The sequence below is a fragment of the Pseudogymnoascus verrucosus genome, assembly GCF_001662655.1.
Source record: "Pseudogymnoascus verrucosus strain UAMH 10579 unplaced genomic scaffold scaffold_17, whole genome shotgun sequence".
NCBI lineage: Eukaryota > Fungi > Ascomycota > Leotiomycetes > Thelebolales > Thelebolaceae > Pseudogymnoascus > Pseudogymnoascus verrucosus.
In genome coordinates, this window is record NW_017263668.1 from 204,831 (window position 1) to 225,094 (window position 20,264).

The window sequence follows — 20,264 nt, forward strand, 5'->3', positions numbered from 1 at the left end:
AATCGTGGCTTGTTGCACAGACCGTTTTTCATTCCCGCCTAGACCGCGATACGAGAAGGGGTGACATCGTGATCCTGAAGGAATAGGGCAGGACGGACACCACTAAACATCCTCCGGCCTCGCCACTCGAATCCCCTTGAGCAAGCAGCTTCTGTGCTGTCGGTATCACATCGCCCGGGCGCATCTGTGGCGACTTTTCACGCCCCCAAACTGATATCTACGTTCCCAACGAACTCACTGATGATGAGCCTCTCAAGCCAACCGGAGAAATTATGCGGGTTCCCTCACCGAGCATCTCATGGGTATGTGCAGAATCTGTCCCTACCCGCTCTGTGTCCCCGTCACCGACCCCATCGTATCATGGCGGCAGCGTGTCGCCCACTCCATCGGCGCTCCCGGCGCAGAACCCGTTACTCCTGTATCCATCCGCTGTACGCCGTGCCACAGGAATTCCACGAGAGGTAGCCCGAGTAAGCACTACAACATAGCAGTAGCACCGATATCCATCTCCTCATCACAGAGCAAACAAACACTCGGCTTCCCACTTACCCGAGACAACCCCTCAACATGCCCATTACTCGTACACCCATAACCCCCCCCTTTACATAGAACCTCCCCTCCTTTCCAGAAGCCTTCCCCCTTCGCCCCCTCCCGCAGCAACGCGACACCAACTCTCCCGACCCCTATTCCCCTCCCCCTCACCGACTTTTGCCCTGCACTCAGCACAACGCAGTAGCGGCACACTACATGTTGTCCCCGCCGCGCGCCCCGAATCGAGGGTCTCGCGTGGCATCCGTCACCGCAGCCGCGGCCCTGCACCGCACGGCCTGCGCATCCATTCCGGACCGGCCTCACAGCGGCCGTGCGCGCGCGCCGGGCAGTCGTGCTGGTGCATCCGACGAGGCATCCGTCCCATGGCATTGGTAACTCCTGTAAGAGCTACACTGCACCGTCCCTCCCTCCCGTCGCACAACAGCGCCCTTATGCGGCCAAACTGCGGGAGAACCCCTTGCTGGCCTTCGCCGGATAGGGCATGGTTTGCGAAACTTGGTGTGTGTGTGTGCCTCCTGGACGGGAGGGTGGCTACTGTTTTGTTACCAAGGTAGGTTCACGCGAGTCGTACGTTGGATGTGGCGTGCGATCGGCGGCAGGTATTTGTGTTTGTGGTGGGGGAGTGGGAGAGGGACCGGCAGATGGCGTGCAGGATTGGTGATGATGCGGGGGGGATTGGCGTTGGGTGGATTTTTGTTTGCCGGATGGATTGGATGCCATGGCTGGACCGCGCGATGGACGGGCGAGGTGGCGGTGGTGGTGAGGGGAGATTCACTAGTCGGAAGTAGCCGTATGTGTGTGTGTGGTATTTGGTGGTGGGACGGGCGGGCTGGGACAGGCTGGGACAGGCTGGGACAGGCTGGGACAGGCTGGGATGGGCGGGATTGTTGGGATTAAGACGTAGATCTTAAGTTTACTTGCTTATTCCCGTCCACGTCGGGCATCATACAGGTCATTGGAAACGCGTCTTTGTGTTTGGGAAAGAGGTCGTGCCGTGTGTTAGTGTTGCCGTTGATTCACTTCCCCGCACTGAGATGGAGATTCATACCCCTCGACCTGCCCCTGATTTGCCTCGTGGATGGGGGATCTCTGGTCCTTGCTACGGGTTTCTCTTTGCCCCTCTGTATCCCGTGCCGTCCTAGTGGCGGGGTTCGAGACGCGGCGGATTAGTAGGTCATTTCTAACTTCTCAGATGAGGGGTGGTGAGGGGACATGGGAGGGCTTGGTGGTTGGGGGGTCTACTTCGAGGATGCATGATGTATGGCATTTAGGTCTACGAAAGTATTGCTTTGGCAGAAACACTCGGCGGGATACATTGAAAACCAGTTTGAGATCCAGAAGGGTTTGGATCAGAACGTCAGCTTCCAGGATTGAAGATATCATCAAAGCATAGGTTTGCCATTGCTCTTCTGTCATAAAGTTTCATTCTGTAGCTGAGTCTCTTCTCTCTTCTTGCCGTCTTCTTGATTCCCTTGCATTCCAGGTCCGCCAACGTCGTATTCAGCGAGTAAAGTTCATGTTATTACCGCTAGATAAAAGATACTGAGTTTCTTTGTGATATTAGCTCTCTCGTCGTTGCTTTCCACGGTTTCGTTAGCCTTTCTCAATTAACGATGGCAAACTTTCAGAGCATCAGTGCTTCTAAAGGGGCATACCTCGCAGAGTGACTCCTCCTCTCTTCTTCACTTAAGACACCCCCCGACAAGGCACTGTTCGCAGAATCGTTGTTGGAGGCCTTAAACCTTAACATAATAGTTTCTGGCAGCAAAGGCAGGGCCTCTGGTCGACCTTTCAGCTCGCATAGCGAGCATCATCATGATATCTCCAGCCATCTCGCGTGGCATGAAGGCAACATCTGTCCGATATAATGGGGCTTTTTCACGATAGCGCCATATGCACAAGTCCACCAAAAACTTGCGCATCGGCGAGCCGCTTTGGGTGTGTTCATAGAAATATACGAAGTCCTTGACGGGTGGTAAACGCCTTTTCATGATCCTTGATGTCATCGTGTCGATAACGAAATTCTGTAACTGGGGCGCTATCAGGTAGTCTGCGAGGATCCAAACATCGAGCAGCTGAGAGAACGTAGGCTTGTCTTTAACCATCTTGTCTGCAATCGAGAGATCACTGTCCGTGCACAGCTCCTCCGAGATTTTCCCAGCATAAAGCCATTCAATCATCATGCCAAAGGCCATAGCACTTGTTTCCTTTAGAACCACCTCGCCTCGAACGGCCTCCTGAAAGCTGCCTTCAAAAGCCGCCCTGAAGTAGGCCGAGCTAGAGCACAGCTTATCTTTGTGGATTCCAAACCTTTGTTCCTCAGGCCCAACAACCACGTAGACGACTTCATGGGGGAGCCTGTAGCTTCTTAGTTGAATGTAAGGATATATATTGCTGAAAATAACTTACCATAACCAGGACAGCACATCTGGCTTCTTGGTGACTGTTGTAGTGTCTGCTCCGGTGGCCTCCTTGCTGACTTCGACTGCTCTAGTAGTTACTCCAGTGACTGCTTTGCTGGCTTCCTTGCTGACTTCGACTTCATCGGTTGCTTGGCGGGCTTCAGCAGCAGTAGGCCCAATTGTTTCAACCATGTTTTGCTGCTTGAAGTAGTTAGGATCGATAGTATAGAGTATGATGAACTTGTCCTGGAAACACAATTCTTTGTTGTTAAGAAATCACACGGCCAAGTCTAGCGGCGAATGAGTTGTGTTGAGAAGGGAGGATGAGTAGAGCTGGTATTTTGGATCGAAAGTGTGGTTGTTTTGAGAGTGCACCCAGCTAACAAGCGGTGCTGTGGAAACGCGGGTTTTTGTTTTTGAAGTCACATCGCTAAGAGTAGTGACCGAAATTACAATCTCGATATAAGGATCCTGTAGATAAGGATGTCTGGCTTAAGGACTGAGATGTTGAACACGTCTACTTAGATTTTATGGTTACAGAAATTTCACAGGGTTACTGAAAACTGCAAACACTTCACGAGAGACTGAAGTGACAGGAATATAGTAGAATCTCCATAGAAGGGTCCTATAGATAAGGATATCTAGCTGTAGGGACTGAAATGTCAGCCACGTCCACTTAGATTTTATGGTTATAGAAAATTCGTAGGGTTACTGCAGACTGCAAACACTTCACGAGAGGCTGAAGCGACACTTCACAACTCTAAAATCATGGGGGGGGTGAACAAATAATGGATGAAATACAATGTGTTATGATACTAAGCTAGAGGTCCAAGTAACAAGCTCGTCCTCTTCCAATATTCCTGGGCCGACTTGGTGAGCCTCTCGTTCGATGAAGACGTCAAATCCACTTGTTTTGTCAAAGACTTCTCGAGATCAACCAGCTTGTCCTTAGAACCAGGCGTGCCAGGCACCGAGAGACAGAGCCGGAGAACGACGGTGTCGAATAAAGTCTGCACCAGAATATCTTTAGCAACGACGGCAGGATCGACAACATCACCGGCAGTACTATCCACAGCTTTGTCCTCAGACTCTGCCTTTTCAACTGTCGTCTCATCATCAGCATTATCTCTATCGCCATTAGTCTTCGGCGTCTCCTTCTCCGCAGACTTCAGATCTGCAGCCATATTGCTTCCCAGGTCGTCACCCATACACCCCTTCAACACATCCACAGCCGCCCGACTCCACAAGTCCCGTCCAACACCCGCCATGGCCACTGTCGCCGAGTTCAGGAACTTGAAAGTCGGCGGCGAGGGGTAAATCGGCAATTCCGGCTCTCCCTCCCACAGCGCACGTCCTGCGACGCGCTTTCTTGCCCGCAAAGCAGCCCGGTATGCCGGCACCGTCTCGGACGAGATCTTCGTGGCGAGGGCCTGGTGCATCTTCGGCACAAGCGAGACTCCGAATGAGGATAGATCCGTTTGCTCGGGCAGCTCGGCGCGTAAGTCTCGGAGGACGCGAAGGATGAATATTGTGGTATCGCCTACATGCTCGCTCTTTTCGTAGGTGCTGAATGAAGCTTCCAGCTTGGTGTGGAAGGTGATGAAAGCCTGTTCCAAGTTCGCCTTCAGGCGAGACTGGAGCTGTTCTGGATCTTCTTGGCTCAGTGACCTCTGCCTATCTTCGAGCACGTCTTCGTCTTCTAGGCTGTCTAGGTCGTCGTTCCATTTCTGCTTCTTGAGTTGGTCAATTGCTGTCGCTACCTCGTCTACCAGACGCTTCCATTCCTCGTACGACTTGACGACCCTTGAGACTGCGTTATCCCTTCCATGGACATTGTTGACAATTGCTTGCTTGAACGCCAAAGCGCCGTTGCCAAGCCCCATCTCCAGCAGCTTAGCATCCCATAAGCCTCCTTGTCGTTCTACGCCTCCAGATGCAATGACACCCAAAGCTGCCTCGACCTCGGTGTTGACGAGATGCAGCTTGTCAACTCTGGCTTCCAGTATTCCAACCATTCGCTCATTAACAACCTTTCTTAATCCATCAAGCATCACGGATGAATCAAACCCCTTCGCCTTCCCTCCTTCGGCCACCCACTCCTCGAAGGCCTTAGTCCTTAATTCAGCCACAGCGCTGAAGTTCTGGACTGCATCTAATATCTTCTCAAAGCCTTCCAGGAATACTTCAGAGGCCTTCTTTGCCCATCCCTTGAGCGTTGCGACTGCTTGTGGGCCATCCAGATCGTCGTGCCGGATATACGGCGTGAAGTATGTGATTTCGTCCCCAAACCACCTCTCGCATATATCCAGTCGCAAGCCTTCCAGTTCCCTGACACCCTCATCCTTCAGCAAATGATCTCCTTTCAAGTTCAAAAGCGCATCAGCCAGCCTCCTCGGCACTAATGCCTGTACATCAACCAAGGTCTTGGCCAGTAATCCCAACGCGTGTATAATATGTTTTTGCACTCCTCCTTCTCCCAGATCTCCCTCGTCCTGGATGTCAAGAGCAGTCGACATCGCCGCACCTCTCACGTGTAGGAATTGCCTCACCACATCCCTCGCGCCTGAGCTTGTAGCCAGACTGTACGCGCACAGAGCGTTCACCAGCTCTTCCCTATCTCCATCCAGGTTCTCCATTGCCCTTTCAATGGTCCTCAGCAGACGTCGTCGCAGGGACCCGAGTTTCCTCTTCAACTCCGCAATCACCGCTTCTTCCTCCTCGTCCTCATCCTCCCCATCATCACCCAAGCTCTTAGCCAATAGTCTCGAAAGCACCAACGTCTTCGCCGTCGTCACCAGTCGCCTTCCTTTCCTCACTTCTCCCTCTCTGCCCCTCAGCAACCGCCCAATGGCAATCACACAGCCCCCAAGCACCTTAACCCTCGCCGCCCTTCCCAGCCTCCTTTCCGCATCACCATGTCCCGCCCTCGCCCCCAGTTTTCCCAGCGCATCAACCCTGCGCCCAACAACAGCCATCCCGCATCCGTCCGCCACGCCCCCAAGCTTGGTCTCCACAACCTCAATGTCGCGCCGCATATCCACGATCATCTCCGCCGTGCCCAACAGCTGTCGGTACGAGCCGCCCACGAGCGTGCGCAGGCGCGCATTCTTCTCATCGAGGGAGGTATGGAGTTGGCGATGCAGCAGGCGGACTGTGGGGAGGGGCTGCTTGAAGACTTCGGCGGCCGTGGCCGTGCTTAGGTCGGGGGTGGAAGAGGCCATGGCTTGGATGCCGAGGGGGGCCGAGTGGTTGGTGGGACGTGGTGGGGGGTTCACGAATTGTCGGTCTAGGTTATGAGGAAATTTCAGTATAGCATTGGCCGCGCATTTCGATTTCTTTCACGTATGAACCATGTGGGCGAGTTCCACGGTAGCTTGGGAACAAAGTAAGCTGGATAGATGCTATAATCTACGGAGCTGTTATGTTGTCGTTATCCCAGCGGTCCTTTTGGTCCGTGCGCTACTATTATAGCCTCGCCGAACCACAGACTCCAGCCTCGCCTGCCAATATCAACTTGGCATTACAGCACAAAATCAATCTCGGAATTTCAAATACACCATGGTAAAAAACGAATGTACGATTGTTCATAAATAGTAGGATCTGAAACAAATGCTTGCACGATTAAATAAACACAGTTACATTCTCACATTTCTCTCAATAAGCGCCAGCGCCGTCAAAAGCACGGTTTGTATCCACGCCTCATCACCTGTGTCTTCCCAGATCCTAATCGTCCCCTTGTTCTTCCAGCTCAGGCCAATATGGTTTGTATATGTTGCCAACAACTTGCCTGTGGCCTCATCGATAAGCTTCAGGTGTAGCATAGACATCTTGGAGAATATTGACGCCTCCGACGACCCATCGGGGCTGTGAGTACGTTTCCAGAGAACGGCCCTTGAACTGTCCCCGAGTCCAATCTTCAGGCGATAAGTGTTGGAAGAGATCGAAAGATTCTCAAGTCTTTCCCAAGAGGTGGTGCTCAAATTTTCAGGGTCGTCCCCGAAGCCAATGTCAATGTTGTTCGACAAGGGCACGAAAATTGCCACTCCAAGGAGACGCCCTTCCTTTGTCTCGCCCAGACGAAGCTTCACAGCGGGCTTCCCGATGGCGTTGGAGTTTCCAACATAGTGCGTGATTTTTGACTTAGATGTGGGTGTTGACATATGAAGGAGATAGTCGCGGTGATTCGAAGCATGCGTGATCCTATACTCTCGAAACGGCTCGCCACGCTCTGGTACAGCAGTAGATTCCACAGGCGCCGGAGACGTGCTTGATGTCGCTATAGGAGCTCTAGAAGAGCCTTCCATTTTTAATGTCGATGAGGCCTCTGCTGCCATATTACAGTTGGCGGGCGATAGCTCTTGTTCGTTCCACCTTTGTATGAAGATAATTACAAGACTTACTGGCGATTTATCTGCATTCTTGCGATGTTATATAATTTTTGATTGACTTATCTTTGCTCTCAGCCTTGCCAACAGGTAGAGTATGAATCAAAGACACTTGCCGCTTAAGGATGATTTTGCGAAAAAGCCACAGTAATCTTGGGGCGCAGCAACGTGGGTGTCAACCCACCAGCCGATACATGCCACCTTAAAACTTACGTTCTACCACACAACTCGGCGCAGTAGTGACAGATCTGGTACGTGTGTCTCCCAGAAGCCTAAATTAATACTGTCCATAATACCAGTGATTACCGGGATGGCGTAGTGACGGCGATTAATGCTCGAGTGTCGGAAGCTTGGCAGCATTGAAGTATTGGGGGGCGGCTGCCTTGCATTTTCACCTTCGCGGGTTACGAGTCTCACAAAGCAATTATGTAATTTAAGAGCTGGACTTCATTTCATGAATGTGTGACTGTATTGAATGCCTGTATTGAATGACTGCATTAACTGACTGTATGCCTGTACGGAATAGCTGGGTCTGAGTGACTGAGTGACTGAATATAAATTTCGATGAATACCACAACGTGTAATATCGAGAGAAGTCAAGTTCTTATGAATCGTAATGGGTACATAGGCCATCATAGGCAAATCAAAGTAAACCAGCCGCTGCAAATGTAAACACTTCTGCGTTCATAATGAAGCCGAAGCCATTCAGCGAGTCACCCTCGTCATGGAGATCACCCCCGAGCCATTCCACCAACATAGACGTATACCATCGGGCTGTGGGGAGCGCCCGGGAAACAACTGTGAAATATCAAAACGCACCGAATTCATGTCCAAAGCCAGATCAATAGGCGGACATTGCCGGGCCACCAGGTTCTCGTGAGCCATCGCCTCAAAGCCCATCTGTCTGTTTATGCGCCAACACCCAACATTGTTGTTCTCAATGATCCGTAGGCTCCTCAATCCGGTGAGAATCGGGAGGACGAACCTTTCTTGACCACGGATCTTGTGTCTTCTCCTCCGGTGCTGGTACATGTCGTGCTCAATCATTCTCCAAGTCTGCAGGTCAAGTCCCAGGTGGCGTATCTTCGGGAGCTGGGCTGGAGGGAGTGAGTGCAAAAAGTCCAGCACCACTTTCGACTGCTTCTTGACGCGCAGCGGAATCTGCCCTTCCATGTTAACCTGGCCTCTCTTCTCGAACGTGAGAAATAGCACGTCGACGTCAAAGTTGAACAAAAGGCCCCTCCTGGCCGTCGCGTCGCCAAATGGTGATCTCTCGTACACGCGCCTCATAACAGCATTGCTTTGTTTGCATACGAAGCTCTGCGCTGGCCACTTCGTTGGGGACCACATGCGCGTGAACTTTGGGTCGTATTGGATTTCGACGACGCGCGATTCGAAAGAAAACTCCCATATCAGGTCTTGCACAAGGGTCGGGAGCTCGGCAAAGCGCGCGAACTGGTGCGGTGCGACTGAGTGGAATGCGTGGGCGTAGTAATCTCCAAGGTGGATCTCTTCAGGTGAGAGCGTATTGAGTTGTATCATCCTGCATCTTCTGTCGGGCTGGGTGTGGAGCCCAGTCCTTCCTGACCAAAGGGGGCTGGCAGAGACGTTCATGACTCGAAGCTTCGTAGTTCCATCTTCAGAAGGGGCTTTAAGCTTGATCACGGAGCCTTTGATCGTTTTGTCCAGAGTTGTGGCCGGGAAGGCCGTCGTAAAGTTGAAAGAGGCGTTGCCGAACCTATCGACCGATTCCTTGTCCGGACTTGGGAAGTTAAGCTCGTTTGATTTTCCGAATGTCATAAACTCCACGTCGCTCAAGCGTTGCATTATCTCTTGGGGGTGTGCCTTAAAGGCTGCCTCAAGGATCGCGTTAGCTCTAAAAATTGACGCTGTTTTCTCCTCTTCGGATGGATGCTGGTATCTTTCCAATCCCGGAATAACTCTATCGAACACGTCCCTCTTTGTTGCCGAGTACGGAGTGAAGTATACTGTGGGATTGAACACGGCGGATCGTCCCAGTGCCGACGTGGTGAGATTTTTCCCTTGCCTAGTCTGCACTCTGCCGCCTGTTATCATATCCTCGACGTCCGAATCCATTTTCTCCACGAGCTCTTCATCCTCCCCCGAATCCATATCATCCGCGAGATACCAAGATTTTTTTACCTTCTCATCATCCGGGCTGGGCTCTGTTAGTCCGGCAGCTTCGTACAACGTCTTTGCCGCGGCGGCCTCCATGCGTTGTCTGAACCTGGCAGCATCTCTGTGCCCACGCTGGAGTTTCAGAGATTCGACTGCTGGGTCGATGCCGTGATGCTTCAAGTAGGCTTCAAGGCACCCGTCAATGGTTGTTCCGTCATGAAATGTCAGCTTGCGGATCCGCTTTACAGCCTCTCGGTTTGCGAGATCAACATCCTCGATGCATCTTTTTGGTGGCACTGTGATGGGGCATTAGCCATATTGAAAAGTGGTATCAATCCAAACTCAGAACTCACTCTTGAGGTAGATGCAGGCTTTGAGGCTGCTCGTGGACAAAGGAACTAGTAGTAAGAACAAACTAGAATAGTTGGAGTAGTATAAGATGTGGATATAAAGATTGATTTTGGCAGGTCCATGCCAATGAATTAAAGGGGATAAGAGAAGGGTGCGTGAGACGGCTGGGTTCGGATAATTAACCGACGAAGACCAGTGATTGATTCATGTGAGGATCTTAAAGAACAGAGATTGAGATATCTCTCGCCTGGGTTCGCGCCTGTGGGTCGCGGAGGCTAGGTGGGTGAATTTGTATCGAGTTGGAAAGAACCGGGGCGGGCGCTTCAAGCGTAGCTCAGGGGGTCTATTAGAGGCGCACGCCAGGAGAGTAACGGTACCATCTACTTGCTTCTTGAGAAAATCTGAATTATAATAGCAAAAATGTTTCGCCTATAACTCCTGAATTCACCTCGAAGTCAGCCAAACCTATATGCCAAGCTAATGGCTGTCCCAACTCCTCTCATTTTGCAAATATCCTCCAAACATTAACGGGCATATGAGCTGATATAATACTTTGCGATGTTAGAAACAGTATCCTCATTTATGCCAGGTTAAACTCACCGTGAGGACGGATTCTTTTGCACCGGGGTCTTCATAGTTCGTCAGGTATACGTAAAGGATCAACGCATGGTTGTCCACAAAACCTGCAATATATCAAAGTCAGTATACATTCCAATTCATCATCATACAACAACATACAAGCAATAACCTTCCCACCCAGCCTTCCCACACTAAGAACCCGACTCCAATCCTTCCCATCAATTCTCACCGTCGCCCACGCATCCGGCCCCGCAGCCCTCATCTTCTCCGTCGGCAAATCATCCACATCCCCGTCGATCTGATTCGGCTCCAAATCCGGATTCGTCAAATCATTCCACACGCTCTCAATATTCAGCGCATCCGTCGTAATACTCAGCTTCAAACTCCCATGCATATTCGCGCTCAGCTCCAACTTCGGCGTATTAGCAGTACTATTCACAGCCGCCGCTGTATTGGTCGTCGTCGCGAATGCGAGCTTTGTGAACCGGTCCGAGATGGCTTTGAGTTGCAGCAGCGGCGGGAGGAGGATATGCACATCCGAGTCGCGCACTTTGGGCTCGTGGATCCCTTCTACGCCTTCGGGGGAGAGGACACGGATGGGGATTTCCTGGGTGACGATTGTTTCACGCTCGGCGGCACTGCGGGCGTCGAGACTCTCTTCGTGGAAGTCGTCGTCGGCGAAGGGGTCGTCATCGCGGCGGTTGCGGAGGAAGCCATTGCTGTTCCCGGCGCTGACGGTGTTGGTTATGATTGTCAGGGAGAGGATCGCATCACCATCTCTCTTTGTGAGGCGCAGAGATGCAGATGTGGCGTTTTCTGCGGATCTGAGGGCTGTTTGGAGGGGTGCCAGGGGAAGCTCGATATTGATGGTGTTGTTCTCGATGCGCGACTGGACCGAGTACTCGTAGAATAGAGAGTCAATTGAGATACAGCTGCATCCATATTAGTTGTCTCTCTCTGCTATGTAGATTTGAGGAATCATACGCCCAGACCTGTGATCCCTGCTCGGGGATTATAGTGAACCGCACATTTTCATCGTCCAGCCTGACCCAGGCAATCTTCCCCAGGGTCGCCAGAGACGCCGTTAACTCTAGAAATCGCGTCAGAAGAGGTACGTAGCTAAATTCAGGACAGCATAATTACTAGAGAATGTCTTTATATTCCTTAGCGAGGTTTTAAACCTCATTGTCACGGCTAAGGGGGACGATGAGTCTAGAGGTGACGTTGGCCACAGCCGCGATAGGCGCGATATTGTTAAAGAGCCGAAACAGGCAGCGACACCATCACAAAAAGTTCCAGAGCAAACATATCATCAAAGAAATTAAACTACAATAATTCTCACAGCCTGTATAAATCAGCAGGGTCCATAGTTTAGAACTTTATAAATCATCCCCTGCACATTATAGTTCCGTACCTGACTTTCCAAGTACATGACTTTGCGACCACATGACTTTGCTGGCACATGGACGATAGCAGGCTACTGTCTCACTCCTCCTCCAGCACATTTCACTCACATCCAAAATCACCACAAAGTAAAAAATATTAATATAATCATTCCAATGTAAATTTCATTAACTAATTCAGACACCTCTAATGTCCTCGCAAACACCTTAAAAGCATAACTAAGAACCCCCAATGCCCATCCTCGCATATGCAGAACAGTAAATCATGTAAATTAGATCTCTCTCATCTCCCTTCAAAGCCAAAATGGCTTGTGTGCCATATCATTGCTTACAGAGCGTAAACTGGGTTGGGGCCGATGTTGGGGAAGTCGGTGACGAGGTTAACATCGTTGAATCCGAAGAAGGCATCAACCTGTTTTGGGACATTGACAACAGTCATAACAGCATATCCATACTGGTCGTTGTAACCCCACGAGATGACCCAGTCGACCTGCTTCTGGCAGACGGCGGTGTAGAAGCTCTGGGTTGGGGCACCCTCCTGGGTCAGGTAGCAGTTGGTCTTCTCAGAACCGTCGTTCTGGTTGATCTGGAAGGAGTAGTTGCAGGTAGCGATGTTGCTGGTTTGGCAGGCTGGTGCGCGTCAGTCTTTTGTCCAGCAGCTTCATAGTAGGATTGAAGGGATGGGGTTAGAACTTACTCCTGTGAAGTCCCTCAACAGTCCAGGCTCCAAGGTTAGCTGCGGCATCGCGGCCGATAACAGCTGCACCGGCAGCCTTCTTCTTCTCCCAGGTCCCGACAACCAGAGAAGGCGAAGTGTGATCTGGGGTCACAACCTTGCCATCAGCGAGCTCAGCAGCTGTGTATCCAAAGAAGGCGTTCAGCGAGGTCTCGCGGTTAACTGGGACAATCACGAAGAAGTTTCCAGGCTGGTCGTACCCGACGTTGACATACACGGGTGAGTTAGCCGCGCAGTGCAAGTTGGAGGGGGAACTCCAGCGGGCCTTGCGGGTGCTGTCGGCGATATCGGCGAAGTCGCAGGCGTCGACGCGGCCGGAGTTGTTGTCCTTGATCTTGAACTTGTAGTTACAGGTGTTGGCGCTATCGTTGCAGGTGCGCACGAAGCCCTGGAGAGTCCAAGTGCCTTCGGCGCGGGCTGAGTTAACGGCCGGGGCGGCAGCGGCAAAGGTAGCGCCAGCGAGGGCGAGGATGAAGGAGTAGTGCATTTTGAAGGTGGTGGTTTGGGTGGTTGTTTGACGGCGAGTGTGTGTGTGAGAGAGACTGATGCTTGAGATGAGACTTTGAATGCTTGATGCAGGGAAAAAACACCTCAACACCGGACAAGCAGCTCGTCTTTATAGGAAACCCTCCCATCACCAGGCCACCGACCGAAACATTCTCCTTCGGGCCAAACCTCGAATCCCCTCGTCCCCAAACGAGCTCCCCTCCCCCCCCAAGCCTCGTAACCGGACAGCAGCATCTATTCTATCCCCGTCCCACCACGCAGGGCAATGATCATCCCCTCAATACGAGGCTCCGTCCCCCCGGCCCCCCTCCCCACACACGCTCATTCGCTGCCCTACGCCCCCAGCTACGCCGCCCCGAGCTCCCGCCAGCCACATCAGCAAGCGGGCGCAGTGGATCAGCGCTGCCATGGCTGCTAGCATCGTCGTAACCAAGCACTGACACTGCCAGTCAATGCAATCAAGAATTCTTCACTGCCGGTTGGATAGCTCATGACGTCCCAAGCGAACGTTGCATCGTCTCCGCTCCCCGCTCGTTGGCACTCGTATCCGCCGATCAGCTGCCTAGCTGCCTACCCTTCCCAGCTCGCGTATGCATCTGCTTGTCTTACGTACGCCGAGTCCAGCTCCCTTCGCATTCTCCCATCCCCCTGCCCTTTTCTTTCCCTCTCCATTCTCCGTCGGCGACAGCTGGGTTCGTACACCCCGCGTCCGTATCTGTCGTGCCCCATCCCCCACAACCACCACCGGCTACCTTACGCCTTCCGCGCGGCACGGGAACGGCGTCAGACGGCCCCATCGTCGGCTTAGGTGAGAGAGAACCAGAAAAATAAGCTTCCGCCTTCCGTGACGTAGCGCGATCGGCGCGATCAGCGTTGAGTACGAGATGGTCGCTGTCAACGCCCATCTAAGGTGGTTTAGCGTCGGAGGCACCAGGGGAGATCTTAACCATATGAGGGTCTGGGATGGATTTAGAAATACTTGGCCACGAATGAGGGCGGTCGGTTGGTGTAATGTGGGGATGTGGGGATCGGTGGTTGCTATATTGGGCGTGTCACGGGAATACGGGTAGATTTTTTGTCGGGGGTTGGGTTGGTGATGATTTTTCGAGAACCGAATGAATGCATGAATGAACTCTGATTGTGCGTTTATTGGTTACCCTACGGAACGGAGAAGGGTATTGTTTTCAAACTGTGGATGAGATGCTGATATGAGCTGAGATGCGGCTGCTTTGTTGTTGGTCGGTGTTGTCTGTAGCTGTGAGACACGTACTATACTATACGTCAGCGCTATATCGTTATTTTTGGCAATCTCAAATTTACTTTCTCTTATTTTTTACCGTATCCCATTTCCTATGGTCGACAATGTTGCATTCACCGCTGCTCAGCCAGGTATCACGTCGCATCGAACCGTTCACGGCGTTTACGAGGTGAGGCTGAAGATTATTTCTATTTCCATAATTTGATATTTGATATGCAATAACCTAACCATACGCAACAAACTTCCTACGTATCCCGTCTCCACACCTGCCAAGGACTCGCTGCATCTCTCTCCGCTCAGGAGGTGAGGCTGAGGAAATACCACGGATTTGATATATCGGCCAATATTTGCCCATGCTGCCAAACGGCAAAAATAAATAACAAAATAACATACAACAGTACCTAAAGAGATCCCAGAATTTGGTGTATCGCCCTATATTTGCCTTTGCAGAAGAGCAAAAAATAAATAGCAAACAAAAAAAACATTACAACAGTGGGTATTCGCTGGTGGTCACCCACCCAACTACTAATCCACCGATCTCAAGCAATCCTCTAGATAATAGTTAAATCGGTGCCATCCAGCCTAGCGGGTGAGCCTCGCCGCCCTTACCCTTATTTTGTGATCGCGACCATCTACCTTGACCACCTAAAAGTGGGTCCATTTTTGACAACGCGTCGCACCGCGACAGTGGACGCCCACGGGTAAGTAGGGTGAGTGGGTGAGCATGCTAAGTAAGGTGAGCAGGGTGAGCAGGGTGTGACGGCGTAATGGGCACCAACCTTCCAACTTCCAATCAATTGTCAACCACGATAATGGCGAGACGTAGGAGCCTCAGGTTGCTACTAAGAGACGGGGCAAAGGGCAGTGGGAGGGACTTGAAGTTGCTCACGGAGAATATGAAGCAGATCCGGCAATTGATTCAGGAGAGCACGACTCTGTAAGCTGGCGCAGAAGCAAAGGTGATAGAACAGCAAGGTCAGACAAAGCGCATTGGTATTCAATACAAATCGAGACGAATGGCAGATAAATTGCAACCAGGGCAGATCTATAACTCCGACACATCCCTCATAAAAGTAATACTACCCCACCGTAGACTCACCTTGCCCTCCTTCAAATCCTCCAACTCCTCCGCCATTTCTTTCTCCACAACACCAAACAGTCTTTTTGCCTCGACTGTAGTCGGATCATCGTCTCCCAATTCTTCACTCGCCATCCTCGCAAACATCCGAATGACATACCCCGCTTCCTCCAGCGCTCCCTGCCTGAGCAATTCTTTCCCCATCCGCAATCCTTCCTGACGTCGCATCACCGCAGGCGTACTTCCATACAGCAACTTGAACATTTCCTCTTTCTTTTCTTTGTACGCTTCTCCGACCGCTTCATCATAGCAACAAGGCTGTCGGTGGAAGATCTCGAGTAGCAGGGTAGCGTGTACAGTGCTCAAGCTCTTCGGCCCAAACACCTTTTCCGTCGTCTCCAAAATCCGTACGAGGTACGCCTTGGCTTCGCCATGGGTAGCATGATCTTGCAGAAGAAGCATCACCTTCATTTTGCGCATCCACACATACATGTCCTTGTAATGCACCCGTGCAATGTCAGCTTCAGAGAGATCGACGGAAGGATACATCAGTTTGTCTACCAGGGCCGTTGCTTCTTCAGTTTCCCCTTGCTTCATGAGTAGCCGAAAGAGCTCGAATGATGCACACTCATACTTCAGATCGCCTGGGGTGTGCTGAGCTATAGTTTGGCGGAAGAAAACCATTGTGCTTTGGATATTGCCGGCCAGTCGGTCGCGTGCAGCTAGAACCTGCTGGGATTCAAGGGCTTCTGGCATTGGAGTCCCTCGGAAATGACAGACGATATAGGTCAGTAGCCACATTAGAAATGCCGACACCCGAGACTTCCAAGTACTTTCGAGTGGCAGATGGCTGATGCGATAATACAATGAGCTCAACTCTGGCTTTCCACGCCCAACGTATGCCGCAGCCACCGCTCTTGTGAGCTCAGAAAGTAGTGGAGTGAGATTAGGGCTCGGGTTTCTGTAGATCTCCTTTAAACAAGACTGGTCGAAAGTCGTGGCAGGCCGCGTTCCATCTTCGATTTGCTTGAGTGCTGCCATTGCCGATGGCGTCATTTGTTTCTTGAGATACTGTCTTATACACAAGTCATGCACCTCGTCTTCAAAATTGGAGTACGCTCCACAGATCCCCCGCACAGTCGCAGCAACTCCCAGCGTTATGGCCGTATATTCCGTATCCTCGGTATTTTCCAAACTGTCCATGACCATTATTGAGTACATATGTAGCTCCTGCATTAATCCAGCATCTCTCCACATAACAATATGCGAATGCATTAGAAAGGTGAGGCAGAACCATATCTCTGTCGACGGGAGGCCATTTTCTGGCTGCTTTAACCTATCTTTCACTGTTTCTAAGACGTGCTTGACGTGAGAGAAATGAGATCTCTCAAATGCATTCGCTTTTGTAAGCGTAAAGAGAGTATATGAAGAGAAATGAATCCATCTCCATTGATCGACCTGAGAAAGCCTCGCTTGCACACATTGATGGACGAGCCCATGCATCGAGATAAATGCGCCTTGTTCCGTCCTGCGAATCTGAATGAGAGAATAGGAAAGTAAAACCTTTTTCGCGTCATCAAAATCATCTGAATAGTCTTGATTCCAGTATTTGTGCATCTCTGTCACATGCTTTGAGACTAAGAGGCTTTCAGGTACAGCTGTCCCATCCAAAGCGCTTATCCAAGCAAGTAGATATTGTGCTTTAATGTTACGCTTGATAATGGCTGTTCGGGTCACCATATAAGTTGCCATCATGGATGATTTATGGCGACTAAAACGTGGAGATTCTTCGAGGACTTCCTTTTTTCTCTTCTCGAATTCCATCAAATAGTCCTCGGGCCTGGATGCCATGTCGTTGTTATGCACATAAGCACCTGCATGCTCAACAGCCAGAGCAAGGCGCCCAAGCTTGTTTACGATCTCGGTACAGACGGTCATTTGCTCCTTGGTCGGGTTTGCGATGCAGGCTTTCTGAAGGAACAGCGCTTCAGCATCTTCCTTTTTCATTTCTCCGAGCTCAATTGTAGCAGGACAAAAATTAGCTGCACCGCGATCCTGACTAGTGAGTATGATATGGCCCTTATTTCCATGAGGTATATACTCTTCAATGCTGACTCCATCGAGGTCGTCTGCATTGTCAATAATAAGAAGCCAATCCCCATTCTCTTGTTTTCGAAGCCAAGATTTGACAGCCTCGATTGCTGCAACCTGAGCAGCAACGTCTGTTTCAGCCAGTTCCTTTCCAACAGCTTCGGATAGACCAAGGTGGCTCGCAATATCAGCGTAACCTCTCCGAATTTCGGAAGTGTCTTTGGCATTGACAAAGAAGATCGCAGAGAAATCTTGACTGTACTGCAAAGCATAGTTGACCGCAACTTCGGTTTTGCCAGCGCCACCAATTCCCCAGATAACGGCTTGGCGTCGTTTTACTGAATTTTCCGCCGTCATGTACTGTCGCAGCTTTGCAAGCTCCTCTTGCCGGCCGGTGAAGTATGAGTTCGACATATCTTTGAGCATATTAATGGTGATTTTCTTGACCTTGCCTGTGATCGATGTTTTTGGTTAGTAGGTTCCACCAAGCAGTACCAGTGGCGTATTACCTGACACAACTGAGAAGGTATTAGCAAAATTAGATCAATCAATGGGCCAGACGAAAATAGGACGAATTCATTATGTTTCTCAAATACAGAAATTAGAGAACCGTACCCCTTTTCTGTTCATCATCTGTCTCCCACCGATGGTCTATTTTGATCGCCGCATCTTCCATCATTAGCAGAAGATGCCCAGATATTTTCTCATAACCATTATCGTCCCGTGACAGAAATCTGACCATATTTCGATGGTCAGCCATGATTGCCACTGCTTCTCCATCAGCAACTCCCGGAACCATTGCAGAGCCTATCGGTACAATCTGCGGCTCTTGTTAGAAGACTATATTAGCCCAGAGATCTTGCCTCTTACTATCATTGACTTGCCAAATGCAGTCGGCGTCGGCAGAGTCTCGTAAGCAAATTTCGTCGTAAACTGGTTACTTATGGTCGCAAACTGGCCCAACTGTTGATGCAGCAGCTGTGAATCCCTTTCCAGATTTTTGATAAATTTGGAATCAGCTTTGACGAATATGGACGCTATGTCGATGATTGCCCTTCCCAATGCGACTCCGTTGCCGCCTTGATGAGGAGTGCCCATGAAGACTATTCCATAAGTCGAGAGTGCGATTGCCTTGTGGTCTTCGAGTGCACCGTTCCTCGCAGCATCTGAATGGATCAAAGCCTAGACAAATAAGTATCTCCCTGCAAACTAATGTGAGGGAAATGGAACCTACGCTTTTCACAACGATACCTCCCAAGCTGTGAGCGATGAAAATGATAGGACGTCTCTGCGTCTACATCGGCGTTAACAATATCGATGCTGAGTTGGATAAGGTTAATACTTTTGTAAGCCGTCTTTTTAGACACAAATCGCTGATGAGGGTCCTTCCATGGTCATATATATGCTGCTGGTCAATGCCGTGGGTACCACCAAACACATCTGCGTTGTATCCCCAACTAAAGATCCTCGCATTTGGGAGATCAGTGGGAAGTAGATCTCGCAGCCAAAGAACATCATTTGCGGCAGTCCATGTCTTCTCTCGGTGGCCATTGAGTCCATGAAGAGCCACGATGCTCAATCCAATATTTAGCACGCGGTTTCAAGACACCAAGGTGAGGACGACTTACTCAACGATGGGGTCAGCTCCTTCAGCAAAGATCGCGAGTCCGAGCGATTTTGTTTCCGAGAGCGACTGCGAAATGACAGTCGACTTGGAATATTTGGATGATCGAGGGATGATCTGCCAAGGAAGCTTAGCAGCCGCTCATTCTGTAGCGCAATCTCAGCTTACTCGAGAGATACCGTCGAAGAGGTTTTTAGCAGGTCTCTCCATCGTGGATCTCAATAGTGCGTGAGATCGCGACGCGATGAAAGAGCCAAACGGAGAATGACAGACCAATATTCCTGAAGACCTACCGCCCTGACCTACCTGGACGCAAGATAAGCGCCCGAGGTCGCTTATGTTGACCTGGCCGCAGTCGCCAGACCAGGTAGAAAGCGGATTGGATACCAGTCAGTGCCACTCTCTCAGGTGCCAAGACGTCGTCGTCTGCAGCCCTGTGCAATATTTCTTGACATGGGTAAACTCAACCTGGTATGTGACCGATACCCCATCGCTAAGACGTTTCGTACAGAGCTAACATCTGTGCAGTTGAAGTGTCGCAATATGCAAAGTCAAGCTCGAAGCCTCTAATTGAAGAATCTGGTCAGTCCTCGGAAATGATATTTACCATCAGACGATAATAACTCCAAAACACCCCCTGCGAGGGTTAATACACAACATGTCGGTAATAAGCCCTGCTATAGATGAAGTATATATTGCAGGGGCGCACTCATCAGATCACCCAGAAAAAGAGACGTGCTTCGGTGTTGATACGAAAATGACGCGAAAGTGACGCCAAACTGACACGAAAATGTTGCTTCGCCTCACTCACCCTGCTCGCCCTGCTCACCCTTCGCCTCACCCTTCAGGCGGCAATGGGCCCCGATTCCGCGCTATGCCTATTAGCACGATTGAGGCTATCGTCTAGGTATTTAGAAAACAAAATCAAAAATATCAAAAAATAGCAAAAAAACATACAACAGTGGGTATTCGCTGGTGGTCACCCACCCAACTACTAATCCACCGATCTCAAGCTTGTGTATGGCAGAGCGGACGGGATGCCCAATTCTCTTGAGTCTATGGTCGTATGTAACAGTTTCTCTCTTAATGGGATATAAGTATACCATTATGCGCTAAGGTATATAGATACTTTAGTTACAGTCCTCTTCTACCTTGCACC

The 20,264-nt window shown here is 50.6% G+C and overlaps 7 protein-coding genes across 7 annotated transcripts; all 7 read right to left on the reverse strand.

Annotated features, from left to right (window-relative positions):
* Positions 1-1,960: 1,960 nt before the first annotated feature.
* On the reverse strand, positions 1,961-3,282 carry VE01_04323 (uncharacterized protein). Its single transcript, XM_018273798.2, has 3 exons — positions 2,962-3,282; positions 2,208-2,910; positions 1,961-2,130 (listed from the first exon to the last, which is right to left on the reverse strand). Exons 1-2 carry the CDS (start codon positions 3,144-3,146, stop codon positions 2,289-2,291), a joined length of 807 nt encoding a protein of 268 aa, XP_018131144.1. The 5' UTR covers positions 3,147-3,282; the 3' UTR covers positions 1,961-2,130; positions 2,208-2,288.
* A 447-nt stretch (positions 3,283-3,729) lies between these two features.
* On the reverse strand, positions 3,730-6,340 carry VE01_04324 (uncharacterized protein). Its single transcript, XM_018273799.2, has one exon. It carries the CDS (start codon positions 6,173-6,175, stop codon positions 3,770-3,772), a length of 2,406 nt encoding a protein of 801 aa, XP_018131137.1. The 5' UTR covers positions 6,176-6,340; the 3' UTR covers positions 3,730-3,769.
* Positions 6,341-6,528: 188 nt separating this feature from the next.
* On the reverse strand, positions 6,529-7,646 carry VE01_04325 (uncharacterized protein). The gene has a single exon (XM_018273800.2). It carries the CDS (start codon positions 7,286-7,288, stop codon positions 6,590-6,592), a length of 699 nt encoding a protein of 232 aa, XP_018131138.1. The 5' UTR covers positions 7,289-7,646; the 3' UTR covers positions 6,529-6,589.
* A 143-nt stretch (positions 7,647-7,789) lies between these two features.
* On the reverse strand, positions 7,790-10,310 carry VE01_04326 (uncharacterized protein). Its single transcript, XM_059463607.1, has 2 exons — positions 9,832-10,310; positions 7,790-9,774 (listed from the first exon to the last, which is right to left on the reverse strand). Coding segments are annotated over exons 1-2 (1,731 nt in total). The 5' UTR covers positions 9,833-10,310; the 3' UTR covers positions 7,790-8,044.
* On the reverse strand, positions 10,311-11,783 carry VE01_10772 (uncharacterized protein). The gene is made up of 5 exons (XM_018273801.2): positions 11,552-11,783; positions 11,393-11,498; positions 10,568-11,340; positions 10,430-10,512; positions 10,311-10,380 (listed from the first exon to the last, which is right to left on the reverse strand). The coding sequence occupies exons 1-5, from the start codon at positions 11,592-11,594 to the stop codon at positions 10,354-10,356; spliced, it is 1,032 nt and encodes a 343-aa protein (XP_018131139.2). The 5' UTR covers positions 11,595-11,783; the 3' UTR covers positions 10,311-10,353.
* A 169-nt stretch (positions 11,784-11,952) lies between these two features.
* Positions 11,953-13,341, reverse strand: VE01_04327 (uncharacterized protein). Its single transcript, XM_018273802.2, has 2 exons — positions 12,509-13,341; positions 11,953-12,441 (listed from the first exon to the last, which is right to left on the reverse strand). The coding sequence occupies exons 1-2, from the start codon at positions 13,032-13,034 to the stop codon at positions 12,140-12,142; spliced, it is 828 nt and encodes a 275-aa protein (XP_018131140.1). The 5' UTR covers positions 13,035-13,341; the 3' UTR covers positions 11,953-12,139.
* A 1,913-nt stretch (positions 13,342-15,254) lies between these two features.
* On the reverse strand, positions 15,255-19,852 carry VE01_04328 (uncharacterized protein). The gene is made up of 8 exons (XM_059463608.1): positions 19,274-19,852; positions 19,110-19,222; positions 18,824-19,055; positions 18,716-18,775; positions 18,352-18,663; positions 18,097-18,301; positions 17,991-17,999; positions 15,255-17,933 (listed from the first exon to the last, which is right to left on the reverse strand). Exons 1-8 carry the CDS (start codon positions 19,313-19,315, stop codon positions 15,358-15,360), a joined length of 3,549 nt encoding a protein of 1,182 aa, XP_059319759.1. The 5' UTR covers positions 19,316-19,852; the 3' UTR covers positions 15,255-15,357.
* Between the last annotated feature and the right edge of the window lie 412 nt (positions 19,853-20,264).

Bases quoted from the DNA above. Each gene is read 5' to 3' on its own strand.
- VE01_04328 (XM_059463608.1), bottom strand. From the start codon at position 19,315: ATGGAGAGACCTGCTAAAAACCTCTTCGACGGTATCTCTCGA. The intron at 18,664-18,715 runs GTAGGTTCCATT...TTATTTGTCTAG, and splicing joins GAGGTATCGTTGTGAAAAGC to GCTTTGATCCATTCAGATGC. The intron at 18,302-18,351 runs GTAAGAGGCAAG...CAAGAGCCGCAG, and splicing joins CATTTGGCAAGTCAATGATA to ATTGTACCGATAGGCTCTGC.
- VE01_04324 (XM_018273799.2), bottom strand. From the start codon at position 6,175: ATGGCCTCTTCCACCCCCGACCTAAGCACGGCCACGGCCGCCGAAGTC.
- VE01_04327 (XM_018273802.2), bottom strand. From the start codon at position 13,034: ATGCACTACTCCTTCATCCTCGCCCTCGCTGGCGCTACCTTTGCCGCT. The intron at 12,442-12,508 runs GTAAGTTCTAAC...GACGCGCACCAG, and splicing joins TGTTGAGGGACTTCACAGGA to CCTGCCAAACCAGCAACATC.
- VE01_04325 (XM_018273800.2), bottom strand. From the start codon at position 7,288: ATGGCAGCAGAGGCCTCATCGACATTAAAAATGGAAGGCTCTTCTAGA.
- VE01_04323 (XM_018273798.2), bottom strand. From the start codon at position 3,146: ATGGTTGAAACAATTGGGCCTACTGCTGCTGAAGCCCGCCAAGCAACC. The intron at 2,911-2,961 runs GTAAGTTATTTT...AAGAAGCTACAG, and splicing joins GATGTGCTGTCCTGGTTATG to GCTCCCCCATGAAGTCGTCT.
- VE01_10772 (XM_018273801.2), bottom strand. From the start codon at position 11,594: ATGAGGTTTAAAACCTCGCTAAGGAATATAAAGACATTCTCTA. The intron at 10,513-10,567 runs GTATGTTGTTGT...GATATATTGCAG, and splicing joins GGGTGGGAAGGTTATTGCTT to GTTTTGTGGACAACCATGCG. The intron at 10,381-10,429 runs GTGAGTTTAACC...AACATCGCAAAG, and splicing joins CAAAAGAATCCGTCCTCACG to TATTATATCAGCTCATATGC.